At 39.2% G+C, this 15,221-nt stretch overlaps 1 protein-coding gene across 5 annotated transcripts in view; it reads right to left on the bottom strand.

Annotated features, from left to right (window-relative positions):
• Nucleotides 1-496: 496 nt before the first annotated feature.
• The window catches only part of Ptp69D (Protein tyrosine phosphatase 69D), a 69,063-nt gene continuing 54,338 nt past the window's right edge, over nt 497-15,221 (bottom strand). For 2 of the 5 annotated variants that reach the window (XM_089649234.1, XM_089649235.1), the window contains exons 18-30: nt 13,762-13,909; nt 13,475-13,669; nt 12,832-13,046; nt 12,411-12,511; nt 12,052-12,191; nt 10,441-10,626; nt 10,203-10,352; nt 8,641-8,842; nt 7,570-7,685; nt 5,499-5,630; nt 5,129-5,289; nt 4,896-5,031; nt 497-4,675 (exon numbers count right to left, since the gene is read on the bottom strand). In XM_089649234.1, the coding sequence (XP_089505360.1) occupies nt 4,604-4,675; nt 4,896-5,031; nt 5,129-5,289; nt 5,499-5,630; nt 7,570-7,685; nt 8,641-8,842; nt 10,203-10,352; nt 10,441-10,626; nt 12,052-12,191; nt 12,411-12,511; nt 12,832-13,046; nt 13,475-13,669; nt 13,762-13,909 (1,954 nt within the window). In that variant the 3' untranslated portion in view covers nt 497-4,603. The remainder of the gene's footprint in view (nt 4,676-4,895; nt 5,032-5,128; nt 5,290-5,498; nt 5,631-7,569; nt 7,686-8,640; nt 8,843-10,202; nt 10,353-10,440; nt 10,627-12,051; nt 12,192-12,410; nt 12,512-12,831; nt 13,047-13,474; nt 13,670-13,761; nt 13,910-15,221) is intronic. The other 3 variants (XM_089649237.1, XM_089649236.1, XM_089649238.1) reach the window with 3 other exon arrangements.

Genomic DNA, 15,221 nt, shown 5'->3' with positions numbered 1-15,221 from the left:
ACCGGTAATTCAATGGAAGGTGCTCTGTAGAACTACTTTTTTACTTCTACCGTCATGTTGAATCACCTCCCGAAGTTAGCAAACTCGACCTAGCAAATTACCCCTGGAAACACCCTGGCTGTGTACACAGAATCGACAGTTGTATTTAACTAACTAAACAAAGTAAATTATTAAATTAACATGTTAAAAATATATAATTTTCACAATATTCCATAATTCGCCAATTTATAAAAAAGCCAATCAAAACAGTAGGACATGACAAAAACGCAATGTGCAAACTTTGACAAAAATGCACAGATACTTTCATAATCGAAACGTTGCTTGAAGTGGCTTTAGCCGTGGTTGGTGACCAGATCTGAATAGTCAGGTACTTCCCCACCTTCAGCCTCACACATACCCCCAATTGGGGTTGCAATACTCTCACTGGTTTTTCAGATGGTCGGGAGCAGTTGGGACTCTTGTGCAATATTCGCATAAAAATAAAAAAAGCAATGAATTACATTAAAAATTCGTTTATTTTACACATAAATAAATATACATAATAATGACCAGTTCTTACAAGTAATATGTGATGACAGGTTGTATGAAAAATCATTATTTTACAATGCTAAACTATTTCCAATTGTAGAAAAATGTTGGAAAAAAGCCAAATGATAATAATAACCCACTTTTGTATTATTACTACTACCAACTAGACTGCATCCCAGGAACTAGGTCACCAATTCCCGCGGGATGTAGTTTCAGTTGATAATTTGCAGAAAAAAGCTCCTCTTCTTTAATAGGGCAGATTTAATTTAGTTTAGTTTACATACAACAAATTAATCTTAAATTATGTCACAAGGAGAAAGCTCCTGCGAGAGATTCCCTCGTCCCATTTAAATTTAAATAATTGCTATTCAAAATATCACGGTCAGCCAGTCGGGTACTGTGTTTGTCGCTATATATCATTATATTACTCGGTGTCAATTGTATAACCAACAATGTCAATGATCATAACATTACATTACTAAGATTGTGGATTACAACATACCAACAGTGTGAATTAGATAACCAGACAATGATAAACAATGTCAAATCAATTACCGACACTTTCAAATAACAGTGTCAATGGTAACTAGCAACCCTCTTTCAAATCCATTACTGACAATGTAACAATGTTAATGACATAACCATCTTTTTCATTTGCATTACCGAGAAGGTTGGAAACTACAGTGGGACACATTACGACGGGTGGGCAGTTGAGCGTGGGACATAATTATATTATTAAATAAACATCTCTAAATAGGCAACAATCATTCCTACCATCAAATATCGAAGATTGATTCAAAAGTTATTGCATCGCCACTAATATTTATTATTTGTTCACAAAAATAAACTTAACAAAATGGACAAAAAAAAGGAATCAGAAACTTACACCTCATTGAAACAATATTAATAATTTTCAAATAATATGAATTAGAAAAACGGATACTTTTTTCATAGACATCTTCTGTTTGGGAATTACGTTATTATTCCGTTTACGTTACGAATCTCCACTTATAAAAAATAATGTTAATGTAATCAAGAAATGAGATTGATAAAATGGTATACGCGTCCTTTCGAATAGAAGGTTCCGAATAAGAGTCCAAGTCGCAACGTTATCTTTTTTCTTTTCCGTGTGTTCTTCTAATTCTAATTCATATATATTTTTTAATATTGTTTTGACAGAAATTATTATTTGACATTTTGTAGTTTTTTTTAAATACATTGACGACTCCTACTGACATATTTGCTGACACGATGACAAGTGACACTGCCTATTCTTTCCAACGTTAATGTCAAACATTATGGCACATTTTTTAGCAGCTTGACCATAAATAATAAGGATTGTGACAACTGCTGATGGCAAAAAGGATGTATAAGAACGACACTGCAATTGTAGTGCTTTGTACCGTGCGTGGGTACGATTCTTCAGCACTGCAAATGCGTTCAAATAGGGTTATTTATTTTTAAAGCAAACATAAATATTTTGTATTCTAATCTTTATCAATGGTTTTATGTCACTATGTGAAACAAATGATTGTACTTGTTTTTGGTTTAAATGGTGCAATATCACTAAATCTATTACTGAAAATGCAATAAAGGAGTATTTCAATAAGAATGGCGGTGGTAGCATTTAAAAAATAATATTAAAATTATGTTCTATAAAATCTGTAGGGTAAAAGAAAAACATTTGCTTATTTAAAACATACAAAAGTGATGAAAACATTCAACAATAAATAATATTTAAAAAAAAAAACAACAACAAAATAGACATCCTTTCTATAGAAACGCTATTTTTAATTTTACCTTTAGTGATTCAGTACCGCGTCACTGTAAAGAAACGTCACTATATGTAGTTAGTTAACCCTTTCTCGACCGCTGATGAATTAAATCACATGTTCAGTTTTTTTTTCACAATTTTATTGGTTTTAAGCCCTTGAAAGGAAACATGATTCAAACACGAATTCAAAAATAAATATAGATATCTTCCAATTAGTTGGTCGATTGTCCACTGTGATGTGTTCTTCACTGGTTAAGACGTTGCATTCGTACGGAAAATATTTAGTTGTGCAATGAACGATGATAATATGTAGGTAGGTATTTGTGGAGAGAGTGATCTGATGAATTAGCACCAAATATTGGTAAAACCAAAACTTATCAAAAAACACCATACTTTGAGCGGTTTACGTTCATTTTGTGAAATTTATACTTTATACAATCCAAGGAGAGTTATTATCATTATTATTAAGTATGTATTATTTACTTTAGTTTATTTTACGACTCTGCCAAATATTTGGTTGAAAACTAACAACCAAAAGCGGCAGTGCTTTCGGGTAGTTAAAAAAATATTACATTTTTATAAAAGGAAGAAAAACTTCTAGAAAACATTCCAATACAGTAAGACCCTTGGTAGAAGTTAATCCCTCAAAAAGGAATCCTTTCATTACAGGATAGGAAACATTACAGAATTAGAAATATTCCAATACAGAATAGTAAACATTCCATTACAGTATAGGAGATTTTCCATTACAAAATAGAAGTCTTTCCAATACATTATATGAGACTTTACATTACAGTACAGAAAAAAATTCCATTTAGGATATGTGGCCTTTCATCAAAATATAGAAAGAATTTACAAAAAAATGTGATGGGACAGAAAGCATTTCAATTACCAGATATAAAATAAACTATCATGAAATGAAAATATTTAATTGTAAGACAGAAAGCATTTATGTCGACGAAACATTTCATTGAAAATTACAGATGAGATAAATACATTCTATTACGAGATATGTCTCTACTGAACATTTCATCAAGAGATAGAAAACATGTAATTACGAGATAGAAATTGCTTGTAAGAAGATATTCAATTACGAGTTGTTAAGCATTTCATTACCAGAGAGAGAACGTGTCTACGAAATAGAAATTGTTTGCATGAAGATAAAAAAAAATCAATTACAATTTATTATCTACCAATTGAACATATCATTTCAACAGAAGACTTGATTGAAATTTTGAAAACATTAAATTATACAATAAATAAACAACATAGTATCAAATTACAAAACAGATTACGGCAGTATTAGTAGCAGAATTATCTTTTCATCCATTTTTACAAAAGTATCCGTGACGACGGCCAAATAAAAAATTATACATCATTATTTTCCGAGAGTTTTACAAAAATTACACAATTTTGTAAAATCCTAATTTTAAATTTCTCCAATCCATGTGACGATTTTCACAATCTAAATTCCGTTATTAAAAAATACAAAACCTAACAACATGCTTTTTCTCGTATATCTAATATTAGTAAATGGGCTAGAGTGGTATATTTTCCTTACATTTTAAATATCAAACGTTAAAAAACCTTCAAATATTCATAAATATATATATATATTATACCTAGCAATTAATATAATAAATAAGGACTATTATAGTTTCATATGCACAAAACAAATAAAAGGGACTCTTTGCTCAAGCGCTCTACAAACTAGGTTTTATATTATTCTTTTATCCAAGTTATAAACTAAACCTGAGAGAAATAGTCTAGTTACATTTAAACCTAACAGACTTGTTGAAGTTTCGCCCCTATTTGTATCTTGAATATCGACGCGGCCATTTAATAAAATGATTATTTGTGCTCCACTTTGCATCTATCGGATTGAGTGGAGCGCACACTCAAGGGCCACTCTTCATTTTGTAGTGAATCACTCAAAGTGTCTATTTTATTGTCAAGTGACCTTTATACGATGATGTTAAAAATAACTGTAATATGTGTCCCTCAAGCAGTGTCTATTTTATTCTCAAGTATGCATTTACAATAAAATTATCATTTAGAGCAAACATCAAGATATCACTGAAGTGTTTGCTTCAAATGAAATCATTATTTAAATGTGTTCTTCAAGTGCACACTTCATGTTAAGTAACTTCGACTTGAGTGAAATCATCATTTAGCTGTTACTTAACTAAAATCATCACTTGTATAAGTGTGTACTTTGTGTTAAATAACCGTAGAAGTTGCCACTTGAGTGTGCAGTTAGCTGTGTGCGGTACGAGGTGGAGCCACCACTCGAGTGTGCACTTAACTGTCACTCAAGAGATTATGTAACTCGGCGTAGTTCACGATGGCGCGGTGGAGGAACTCGTATTGCAACTGCGGACAAAATAACATTTGTATACAGTGGTTGTCTATATTAGATTGAATGAGTACAGTGGTTCTCTATATTAGATTGAATGAGTACAGTGGTTGTCTATATTAGATTGAATGAGTACAGTGGTTGCCTATATTAGATTGAATGAGTACAGTGGTTCTCTATATTAGATTTTTTAAGAAAATTGGATTTATTTAGTGTAAATTATCAGTGGATACTTACAAAGGTATCTAGACATCCCATGCGCTGTGTGCGCATCTTCCTGGTGACGGTGGACACGTCCACTCTCCGCTCCGTCCGCAGCTGCGTGATGAGGATACTGAGCGCCACAAACATGGACGATCTGTCCGTTCCCAGGCTAAACAAACAAACAAACATGGTTAGTTAATGTGCATACATATACAGTGAAACAGACAACATGTACTGCCAGTGCATTGGTAACACGAGCGACATACCTGCAGTGGACTAACAAGGGGGGGGCAGCGGCGATGGGAGGATTGCAGGCCCCGCTGGAACCCACCAGCTCTATGATGCCGCGCGTCACCTCGGGCACCTGCCCACTGACCGTCGGCCAACCGTGGTACTGCAGCTGCGTTACGCGGGTTCTTTCTTGGTTCTGTCGTGTAGTGGGAGAAGATCAATTATTAATAACTGCTGTCAGACTCATATGGCCATTCATGCGAGATATTGAGAACTGGACAAGAATGAACAATAATGTCACAAACGTACAATACAAGAGCAGACAACCAATGACAGGATGATGGTGATTTGTAATAGATTTAGATTAGTAAAAATATAATGCAATATGACTGAAGGTGTGTTTACCTTTGTATTGGTGACTTGGAACTCCCTCTTGGTGTAGTACGGACAGGACTCGCTCTGCAGGTAGCTGACACTGATGTGTTCGTATTGGATCTCCTCGTCGTCCCAGTAGCGGGGGCATTTGCCCTCACCCAGCTGCAAATACAACCAAACATCACTATACAAACAAGTACTGTTCAATCCTGAATATCTGGACTAAAGAAACTAGACCAACTAAGACAATTGTACTCTGTTCAACAACTACTGTTTATTGCAAGCCCAAGTAACGGAGAGAAATAGAAAACCCAAATCTCAAGAAATTTATTTCTAGATCACAAGAGCAAAAAGGTTTATCAAAAGGAAGTACGTATTAAGTAAATCAGAATAAAGTGAGTGTTTGGCCATGTCTCCTGGTTCCATAATCACTCGAGTGATAGCTACCCAAATTCTACCAGATGACTACCTAAATTCGGGAAGCCATTCTCATGCCCTTGACAGATGACTACCCAAATTCGGGAAGCAATTCTGATGCCCTTGATAGATGACTGCCCAAATTCGGGAAGCCATTCTCATGCCCTTGACAGATGACTACCCAAATTCGGGAAGCAATTCTGATGCCCTTGATAGATGACTGCCCAAATTCGGGAAGCAATTCTGATGCCCTTGACAGATGACTGCCCAAATTCGGGAAGCCATTCTCATGCCCTTGACAGATGACTACCCAAATTCGGGAAGCAATTCTGATGCCCTTGACAGATGACTACCCAAATTCGGGAAGCAATTCTGATGCCCTTGACAGATTACTACCCAAATTCAGGTAGCTGTAGGTAGATGATTTTCATGAATATTGCCCCAAATAAGTACAAGGGGGTAATTTCAGTAACTAACATACAGAATTCACGCTTAGATACATTTAACGTTTTAATTTTATAAAATCTAAAAATTAGGAGAAATAGTGAAATATAAATGGATTCTTCAATGACTTACTACAGTAAGCAGTTTATATGTTCCCGTATTAATATACGTATGTATGATTTTTGGAATGAGTGCGGCCAAATCCAAAATCAAAAGCCTGAAAATTTCTATCGCTCAAGGATTTTTTTTTTTAAATATTTATTTATTTTTTACAAAATAATACAAGTTTTCAAAATATAATAGTATGCAAAATAAATATCTTTTCCCTAATTATTCTACTACTCCATAAGGAGAGCTCCAGGAGCTCTTATATGCTTTAGCTTGAGTGGTTAATAGTTTAATTAACTTTTTTTTTTTACATTAACTCCACACAGGAGGCCCTGAAGAAAATAATTTCCCTCAGGGCCTATGTCATCTTTGGGGATGCTGTGTGGAGGGTCTTTTTGTGGAGAGGAAGGAGTGAACATGGGTCTTGAAGAGTCCCATGTTGTAGGAGGGAGGAAACACATAGGCCGGCAGTTCGTTCCACAGCCGAGCTGTTGAACTTAAGAACGAATCGTAGAAGCGACCCGTTCTCATGTGACAAATGTCAACCGTGTACAAATGTTGGGCGCGCGTTTGGCGTGTATCTCGACTACGCACCGGTGCCGAAGGGACCAATGACGCTAGTTCCTCAGAGCATCTTCTATTGTAATACCGATAGAACAAGGACGGCATACCTACCTGACGCCTGTGCTCTAAAGATTGCAGTCCGTTTGTTAAGATTGGGGAATCTATCAAACGGACCGCCCGTTTTTGCACAGAGTCAAGGGTTTTTTTCAGGTTTTTAGGGGCTCCGGACCAGAGATGGCTGCCAAATTCGACAGTAGGGCGCACTTGCGATTTGTACAGGGTCAGCAGTTGTGTACTATTAAAGTATCTGCGGGCCCTGTACAGTACGCCCAGCTTCTGAGAGGCCAACTTTACTCTGGCTTCGATGGAGCCCCCGTACCTGAGCTGGTCACTTATAGTTACACCAAGCATATCAATGGAAGGCCTGTTCGGAAGATTGCTTCCGTTGAAGGAGACTAGATTATCTCCCTCGGTGTTTCTAACTATATTGAGTAGTTTAGCTAGTTTGGGGTTTGGTTAATCTATGAACATTTTAGATTGTCAGTTTATGTCAAATGATGGGACTAACCTCGCTCAGCATGACGATGGTGGATATCTCCTGTTCCGAGACCATTCTCCAGAAGTCGGCTATAGTGGTGGGCAGGGGGTCTTGAGCTATGATGTAGGATTCCGAGTTGTCATAACCTACAGATAAAATAAAAACATGTTAGATAAAAATGAAATGATAGATAATACAGAACAATGACGAACTACCCTTTTAACTGTAGGGTTAATTTATAAAAATAATATTTTAATTCCAGGATGCAGGGAGGTTGATGCAATCCGAAACGTCCCATATAAATGAGCTCTGGGCCAGCGCTCTCCCAGGAGTGGCACTCGTGTTGTTGGAAGCCATCAGCCGCATCCTGACTCCGGTGACACAATACTGACACTTGTCCTTGTTTGTTCATGCGCAGCTAAGGGTATTAGTGTTTCATATTCCTTGGGAGAGAAAACTTCCAGAGAGGACCAACACTAGCACACATAATGTGGAAACATTAGACAGCACCCAAACAAGAAATACCAAATCATTATGGTTTGGACTTGAACTCAATCATCGTACAAGTAACAATTAACCCTTCAGCTTTTGTGATGGGGGTCGAGAGATTTAAAATAATGTCAGATTATTTGTAACTTGGGATTTGAACAATTCAGTTGTTATTATTTCAGGCACAGTTCATGTTCAGTCACTACTCCCCGGTGTCATTCAGCCTCAGCATGTTAGCTCACACCTTGGCAGGCGGCATTTTACTGATGCGCTCATATCTGATTTCATTGTCATTTAGTAAATCCTTTCTTTTCTCCAAATAAGAATCCAATGGAGCCTTATTAGTAGAAGTTTGTTCCATGCACCCACTACTCCATTTGCAAGGAAATGTTTCCTAGGATTGGATGCAAAAGGTTTTAAAAAGGGACTAAAATAAAATAATATAAAATCAACTGCTCCCAAGCATCTGGAGCCAGTGAGAATACAGCATCCCCAATTGGGGTACGTTGTGAGGCTGAAGGTAGTGGGGAGCAACATTCCCTCTAATCAAACATCTATAATTTCCAAAGAGAACTGTTGAAGAATTGCTAGTCGTGTTTTACAGATACTGACCTTCAATAAAGGAGGCGTTGATGTAGGTAGAATGCTCCTTGGTAGGTATGGGCGCCAGTATAACGCGGTTGTGATCGTACGGCAGCACCGCCTCGCTGCGGTTCTTGCTGACGTGCTCGGGGGCTCGGCCCGCCAGGCTGGGTTTAGCCGGCTCCAAGGGGGCCTGCTTCACCTTCTGCAAAGAGGAGAACACCAGCTGAGCCTGAACACCCCACAGGCAGGTGGCAGGCAGATGGATTACGCTTGTGCATTTAATAAGCAACTAAATACAACATCACAAGGATGCTCTAGAAAGCAAACAACTTAATACAGTCAATTCTGTTTTTACGTAGTAAAGAAATAACACAAAATATGTAAGGTCATATGCCATCCCATCTTATACATGTTGTACTACCAATAATAGTGTACAAGGTGTTTGTTTCATATATAAAAACAGAATAGTGTATAGGAGAAGATAATAAAAAAAGCATTCAAGAATAGCAAAAATTACAGGACTTGAATGGAACAATCCAACAAGATCCTTCTAAGCTTTTCATTCTTTTTCTTTAGCCACGGACACATCTTTGCAAGTGGCAATGCTTACTGCATATTTTATACAAATTCATTGTTGCGTTTAAGCCAAGTCTAAATAATACGAATGGAAAACAAATGTTTTAAATAGTGGAATGCTAAAAAGAAAAAGGCGTGCATACTGGGTACGCATATTGGCAGTTGGGACAGAGGATTTGACTAAGATTCATTGAGTCCAAGAAAAAGGGAGTAAATACAAAAGAATAGGCTAAAGTGGCACTAAATCAATAAAAAGAAGCCAAAATACACCAGAATAGGCTAAAAGGCTTCAAATTAACAAAAAGGGTTAGTCATGCACAAGACACGGCGTAATGCAAACACCAACAACTACTAAAAGGGACAATAATAGACTAAATCAATAAAAAGAGAAAGGAAAGTAAACTATTAGAAAAGAATGAAAACTTGATAACTAACGAATCATCATGCAGTTTTCGTAGCGATAGGCAGAGAGGACGGACCGCCAAACAACTCGGTCTTGGCACACACTCCTTGCCTCATTCACATTCATACTCTTCTATTTTTCTAACTCTTGACATGGCCCAAATCTTTGACATGACTCAATCATCTGATTCACTTGATCGTGCCATGTCTTCCTCGGCCGTCCCCGACTTCTGCTACCATTCACATTTGCATCATATATTCTCCTTACACTTCTATCTTCGTTCATTTGCTCTACATGCTTTTATAAGGGAAATCTCCACCCTGCTAACCACAGCCCGAAACAGCTCAGCGGAATAGCACTCGTACCAGTCACATGGGTTTCAAAGTCACGGGGCATGAGGTGACAAACTATTGCTTGGATATACTAAATTTAAAAAATAAGTCATCCGATTTTGTAAGACCTTCATCCACTCATATCTTTGATTTCGTATGGGAGAAGCCCAATTAAAAACGTTTATAAACTTAACACTACATATGGACATGACACTGTTTGAACTTTACACTTATAGACTTGACACGTATGAATTACACTTGTGGTAAATGATCACTACCTCAAAGTCTTCCTCCATTGCACAAGTGTCTTTATTGTCAGCAGTCTGCCGCAGTCGGTCCACTGAAGACTTCAGTCTGTTGGCTGGAATCTCCGTGTCTCCGAAGGTAGCCCACTCGAGGAGCGCCCGGTAAACAAACACATACTGCTTCTGTAAAGGGGAAGAAAGGACGAGTTACAAGTTACATTTATAATCAGATGAAAGGAAAGAAGCATGGAGAGACGGAAGATGGACTGACCAGACTCTGTACGAGGAAGTTCCTCTGTCGCCGCAGGTCACAGACGGTGTTGAAGACGGCGGCGTGTCCCTCGGCGGCCAGCTGCTCCAGGAGACAGTCCAGGGCCACCAGGGTGCCGGTGCGGCCCACTCCGGCGGAGCAGTGCACCAGGGCTGTACGGCCCCCGCTGCACGCTTCGTTCACCCTCTGCAAGACACAGAAAGGCAATGATAGAAACAAAGTGAGTTAGAGAGGGTACAGAGACTATTCACAAAAACACCAAGAGCTTTGAAAGACCGGCAATATAAAGATAGAATCAACTAACTAAAACTACCAACATTAAAAGAAAGAAGAGAAAGGGGTGACTTGATTGAGACTTACAAAATTTTATCTGGATATTATAGGTGCCCTGGTATTCAACAAATCTTCACCACCAACACAAATTTAATTCTCAGCGGATACTCAATTTTAACAAAACACCTATTCCATCCAATCCTAGGAAATACTTCCTTGTAAATAGGGTAATGGAAGCATGGAACAAGCTACAACCAGAGTGGCTAAGCTATGAGAGTAATGCGTTTGGTGTGGTACGTAGAAAAAAGCTGGGAGCCGCTGTGCGTACATGATTTGCACAAGTATGGGTGAACGATGTTGACGACACATGTTATGTGCGTGGTTTTACATTAATAATGGTTCGCGGTCCAACTCTCTTTTTCCATTATTTATGGCAAAAAAGGATCAATGAATTCAAGAGCTATACCAATAATTTGTTTGAAGAGTGTCATGATCAGATCTATAAAACTGGGACCGCTGTCGGGCAGGACACTTAGCCAAGATGGTAGAGCCGACCATCAGAAAGAACTCCCTGTTCTGGAAAGGGTAGATAGGACGAGGAAAGAATGCTCTAACTAGTCAGGCAACTCCACTACTTAACCTCTACACTAAAAACCGGAGCGTTTGCCGTGATAGTGTAATTTCGTAATAACTCACTTGCTTTTTTGCAAAATGATACTTTTGTAATGAAAATGTCTTACCAGATGATGTGTTTATGTATTTATCAAAATCTTATATATCGTAGAAAACACTAATAGCTCTAAGAAATGTGAAGAGGATGGAGGAACACTGATCCATCTATAGGGCCCAAAGTTCCGTCTAGACAGAAAGATACCAAGACAAGTCAGATACCAGGAGACACGGCCAAACACCCAATGACACCCAGTGAACGTCATTAAAGGGGCTGGGCTTCTGTCCGGATAACTGTAAAGCAGGGTACTCACCTAACCGTGTAACATATAACGTATCTGATACTGTATCAAGTGAGTACGTAGGCACGAGCCTACTGCGAGCCGCTCGCGGGTGGAGCGCAGTGTACTCGCAGCGACCCTGTTTCACTGCGAGCACCATAGCGAGCACTAAAGGCGGATCCGGGAGGTCGTAGCTGAATACGCGGTTACCGTGGACGAGCCGTACCCATTTGCAGATTGATACAGTATCAGTTACGTTACATGCTACACTCTTGGTGAGTACCCTGCTTAAGGTGTAACATAAGAGGTAGATGGTCGCAGGATGGAAAGGCCCGGGTCGAATCGCAGCACAATGTTTACAAAGAAGCTAGTACGTTTTACAACATACCTTGATAAACTTGAGTATAGCGTGTGGGTGTTCCGGCGCCACGAAATCTTTCCACATCAGGAAATGGTATTGCTTCACCACTCTCTCCTCACACGTACTGCTGGCCGTGCCGTTACCGTTGCCATTGTTCATGTCACCCACTGGAAAGGAGACACGAGTATTATTACATCAAATTAGAATAACTGACCGAAAATACACCTTAAGAAGGTAAAATCAGACCCTGGCCTAAAACTTCTTCATACGGTTGAATCGCTCTGTTGATTGGAATATTCTAATAGACAGAAGTCTCGCTTTCGGAGCAAAAAATAGTACAAGAGATCTTCCGCGAGAATATAACAGGAAGAATAAAAAATAGCTACCTCCATTCTTCTTGACTCCGTTTGCTTCAATGATTTGACTATTGGAGGTGGACAGCGGCTGTTTGCTGATCCTCAGCTCCCTGATGATGTAGTCTGAATATCTGGACAAGAAAAAGAGGAATTCATTTTTATTTTTACATTTACTCCATACATAAAGAAGGTCCCGAAGAAAATAATTTGCCTCAGGGTCTATGTCATATTTGTGGTTAATGTGTGGAGGGTATTTTAAGGAAATGAAAGAGAGGAGTTCGAGTCCGGCTGGAGAGGTGAAACGGTCTCCATCTTTTAATAGTTTCCAGATACACTGGCGAACGGCGAGAGGTTAAAGAAACAAAAGCAGAAATTATGGGATAGATCAATCAATCAATGATTTCATAAGTTTCTTTGGAGGATATAGGATTTGGATGATGTGGTTTATTACCTCTTCTCCCCCTGGTGCTGCACGCGTATGCAGCCAGCGTACAGCTTCTCAGAGTGCTGCTGGTCGGGCCAGTACTTTGCGCACTTGACCTTGGAGTACTCCTCGAGGTTGGTCAGCATAACCACCAGCTCCAGGTTGTGCTCCCAGATCATGCGCCAGAAGTCGTCCACCGTCACGTCCGTCGGCCCCTGGGCGCACACAAACTTCTTGCGCTCCTGAAATAGACAATACTCTAATATAGGCAATGCTCGTACATAAAATAAATCATCTACAGTTCAGAAGGGATGTGTAGCAGGCGCGGTCCCTCCAAACATGCTTTGGATGATCCACATCCCTTGTGTTCTACATTCGGCTATGGAATTATTTTCTGGCTTGTTTCCCTACTACAACATGGTCTCTTCAAGACCCAGGTTTTCTCCTCTCTTTCCTCAAAAAGATCTTCCACAAAGCATACCCAAAGACGACAGGGAAAATATTTTCCTCAGGGCCCCCTGTGTGGGGTTAAAGAAAAATATTAACTTGAATATTCAAATGGTAACGTGGCTTATTATCTTAGGAGCGGATTCAAGTTTTTGAACACGAAATTGGGAATGTTAACAAAATTACCAATTTCCAAAAAAATTAAATAAATACAAATAATGACCTTATAACCCAGTACGATGTTGGCGTTGATGTAATCGCTCCCTTGCACCCCGTCCACGGTGGAGAGGCGCACACGGGTCTGGTCGTAAGCCTTGATGTCGGGGTAACGGTTCTTGCCCTGGTTCTCCTTGGCCTCCGACGCTTCCATCGTGCGGTCGGGGAAGCAGTCAGGCAGCAGCTGAAACACATAAAGGGACTGTCATCGATTACTTATCTATTGACAAGTAGTCACAATTAACCAGCGGGTGTCGGCCCAGACTCTGTTAGATACGATCTCCCTAGGCTCACCTCGAATTCGTGCTGGAAGCCGTAGCCCGAGTCGTTCTGCCTCTCCGTGTACGCGGCCAGCAGGTCGTCCTTGGCTATGGGGGCCATGTCCGGGGGACTGTGCGACACCAGCTGGTGTCGGCCTCCTCGCAGACCCTGGTAGATGTTCCTGCAACAAACAATGGAAATTTCAGACAGAGGTACAAATGTAAAAAAAGAATAAAAATATCTAATGTCCATAGTTTGATCAGAGGAGTGGAGAAGAGAGACAAAGTCCTCTTCCCTCGTGGGGCTTTCAGGGAACCAAGGAGGAGTGGAGAGGAGAGCTGATGCCACTTCCATGAACTCTTCCCCTGTGGGGCCTTCAGGGAACCAAAAAGGAGTGGAGAGGAGAGATAAGGCTCTCTTCCCTCGTGGGACCTTCAGGAAACCAAGGAGGAGTGGAGAGGAGTGGAGAGGAGAGATGAGGCCCTCTTCCCTTGTGGGGCCCTCAGGGAACCAAGGAGGATTGGAGAGAAGAGATGAGACCTGGGAAGACACATTGTGGAACCAGAAGACATAGCCACATATCCAATGACAACCCTGCTCAACTTTATGAAAGGGACTGGGTTGCTGTTAAAGGATTGAGGTAAAATGGGAGATAGCACAATGGGCCTATGGCCTAAGTGCTCACGGAAACTATATGTAAACCGTCTCTGCTCTATAAATAAATAGTTTCATCAAAAACAGAAGACCGTTCCCTAGTTTTATCCATAATGAAACATGTGATTAGCCACCAATGAATGCTAGTGAACTACTAATAAATCACACCCTTTCTATGCATAGTAAGAGATGTGCGCATGCGCACCTTCTTTTGCTTGCGGTTTAGCTATAAACTAACCAGCATGCAATTTCACATAACATACTCCTTGCTTCATTCATGTTTATACATATATACAGATAATTTTCACATATTTCTTAAACTGTGTTACTTAACTTGTTTGCAATAAACTGAATTTATTTAAAATTCATGAAAATTTAAAAAAAATTAATTAAGGTAAATTCACACTTCACTTTAATGATAACGCTGTTACAGCACAAAAATTTTCACCAGACAAGTTGACATCAAAAGGATTAAGTTTCCGGAAAAGAGAAGAGTTCACACACAAACAATGTACATTTCCAACGGAATAGGAACTTATGAACACGGCTTACGGTATATATACTAAAAAAAGAAAATCCATATATGCAGCAAAGACCACAAAAAAATATGGGAAACAATCGTAAAAAATATTATAAACACCACAACAACAATAACAACAAGCAAAAGCGATCCTATAAAAAAGGGATGGCCAACTTAAAAAAAATTGTTGAATTTACAAAACGCTATAAATTCAAGCCCCAGTGGTTTAAAAGGATAAATGGTCGTAATTGTAAAAAGCATTCACTTTGTGGCTCATCATAATTTATAATAACCCAAACACATTCTGTAACTGTGAGGA

This window comes from Hesperophylax consimilis, chromosome 29 (assembly GCF_061612785.1).
Source record: "Hesperophylax consimilis isolate HC1 chromosome 29, BYU_Hcon_1.0, whole genome shotgun sequence".
Classification (NCBI taxonomy): domain Eukaryota; kingdom Metazoa; phylum Arthropoda; class Insecta; order Trichoptera; family Limnephilidae; genus Hesperophylax; species Hesperophylax consimilis.
The sequence above is the reverse complement of the archived record's forward strand: the minus strand, read 5'-3'. Positions and strand labels throughout refer to the sequence as shown.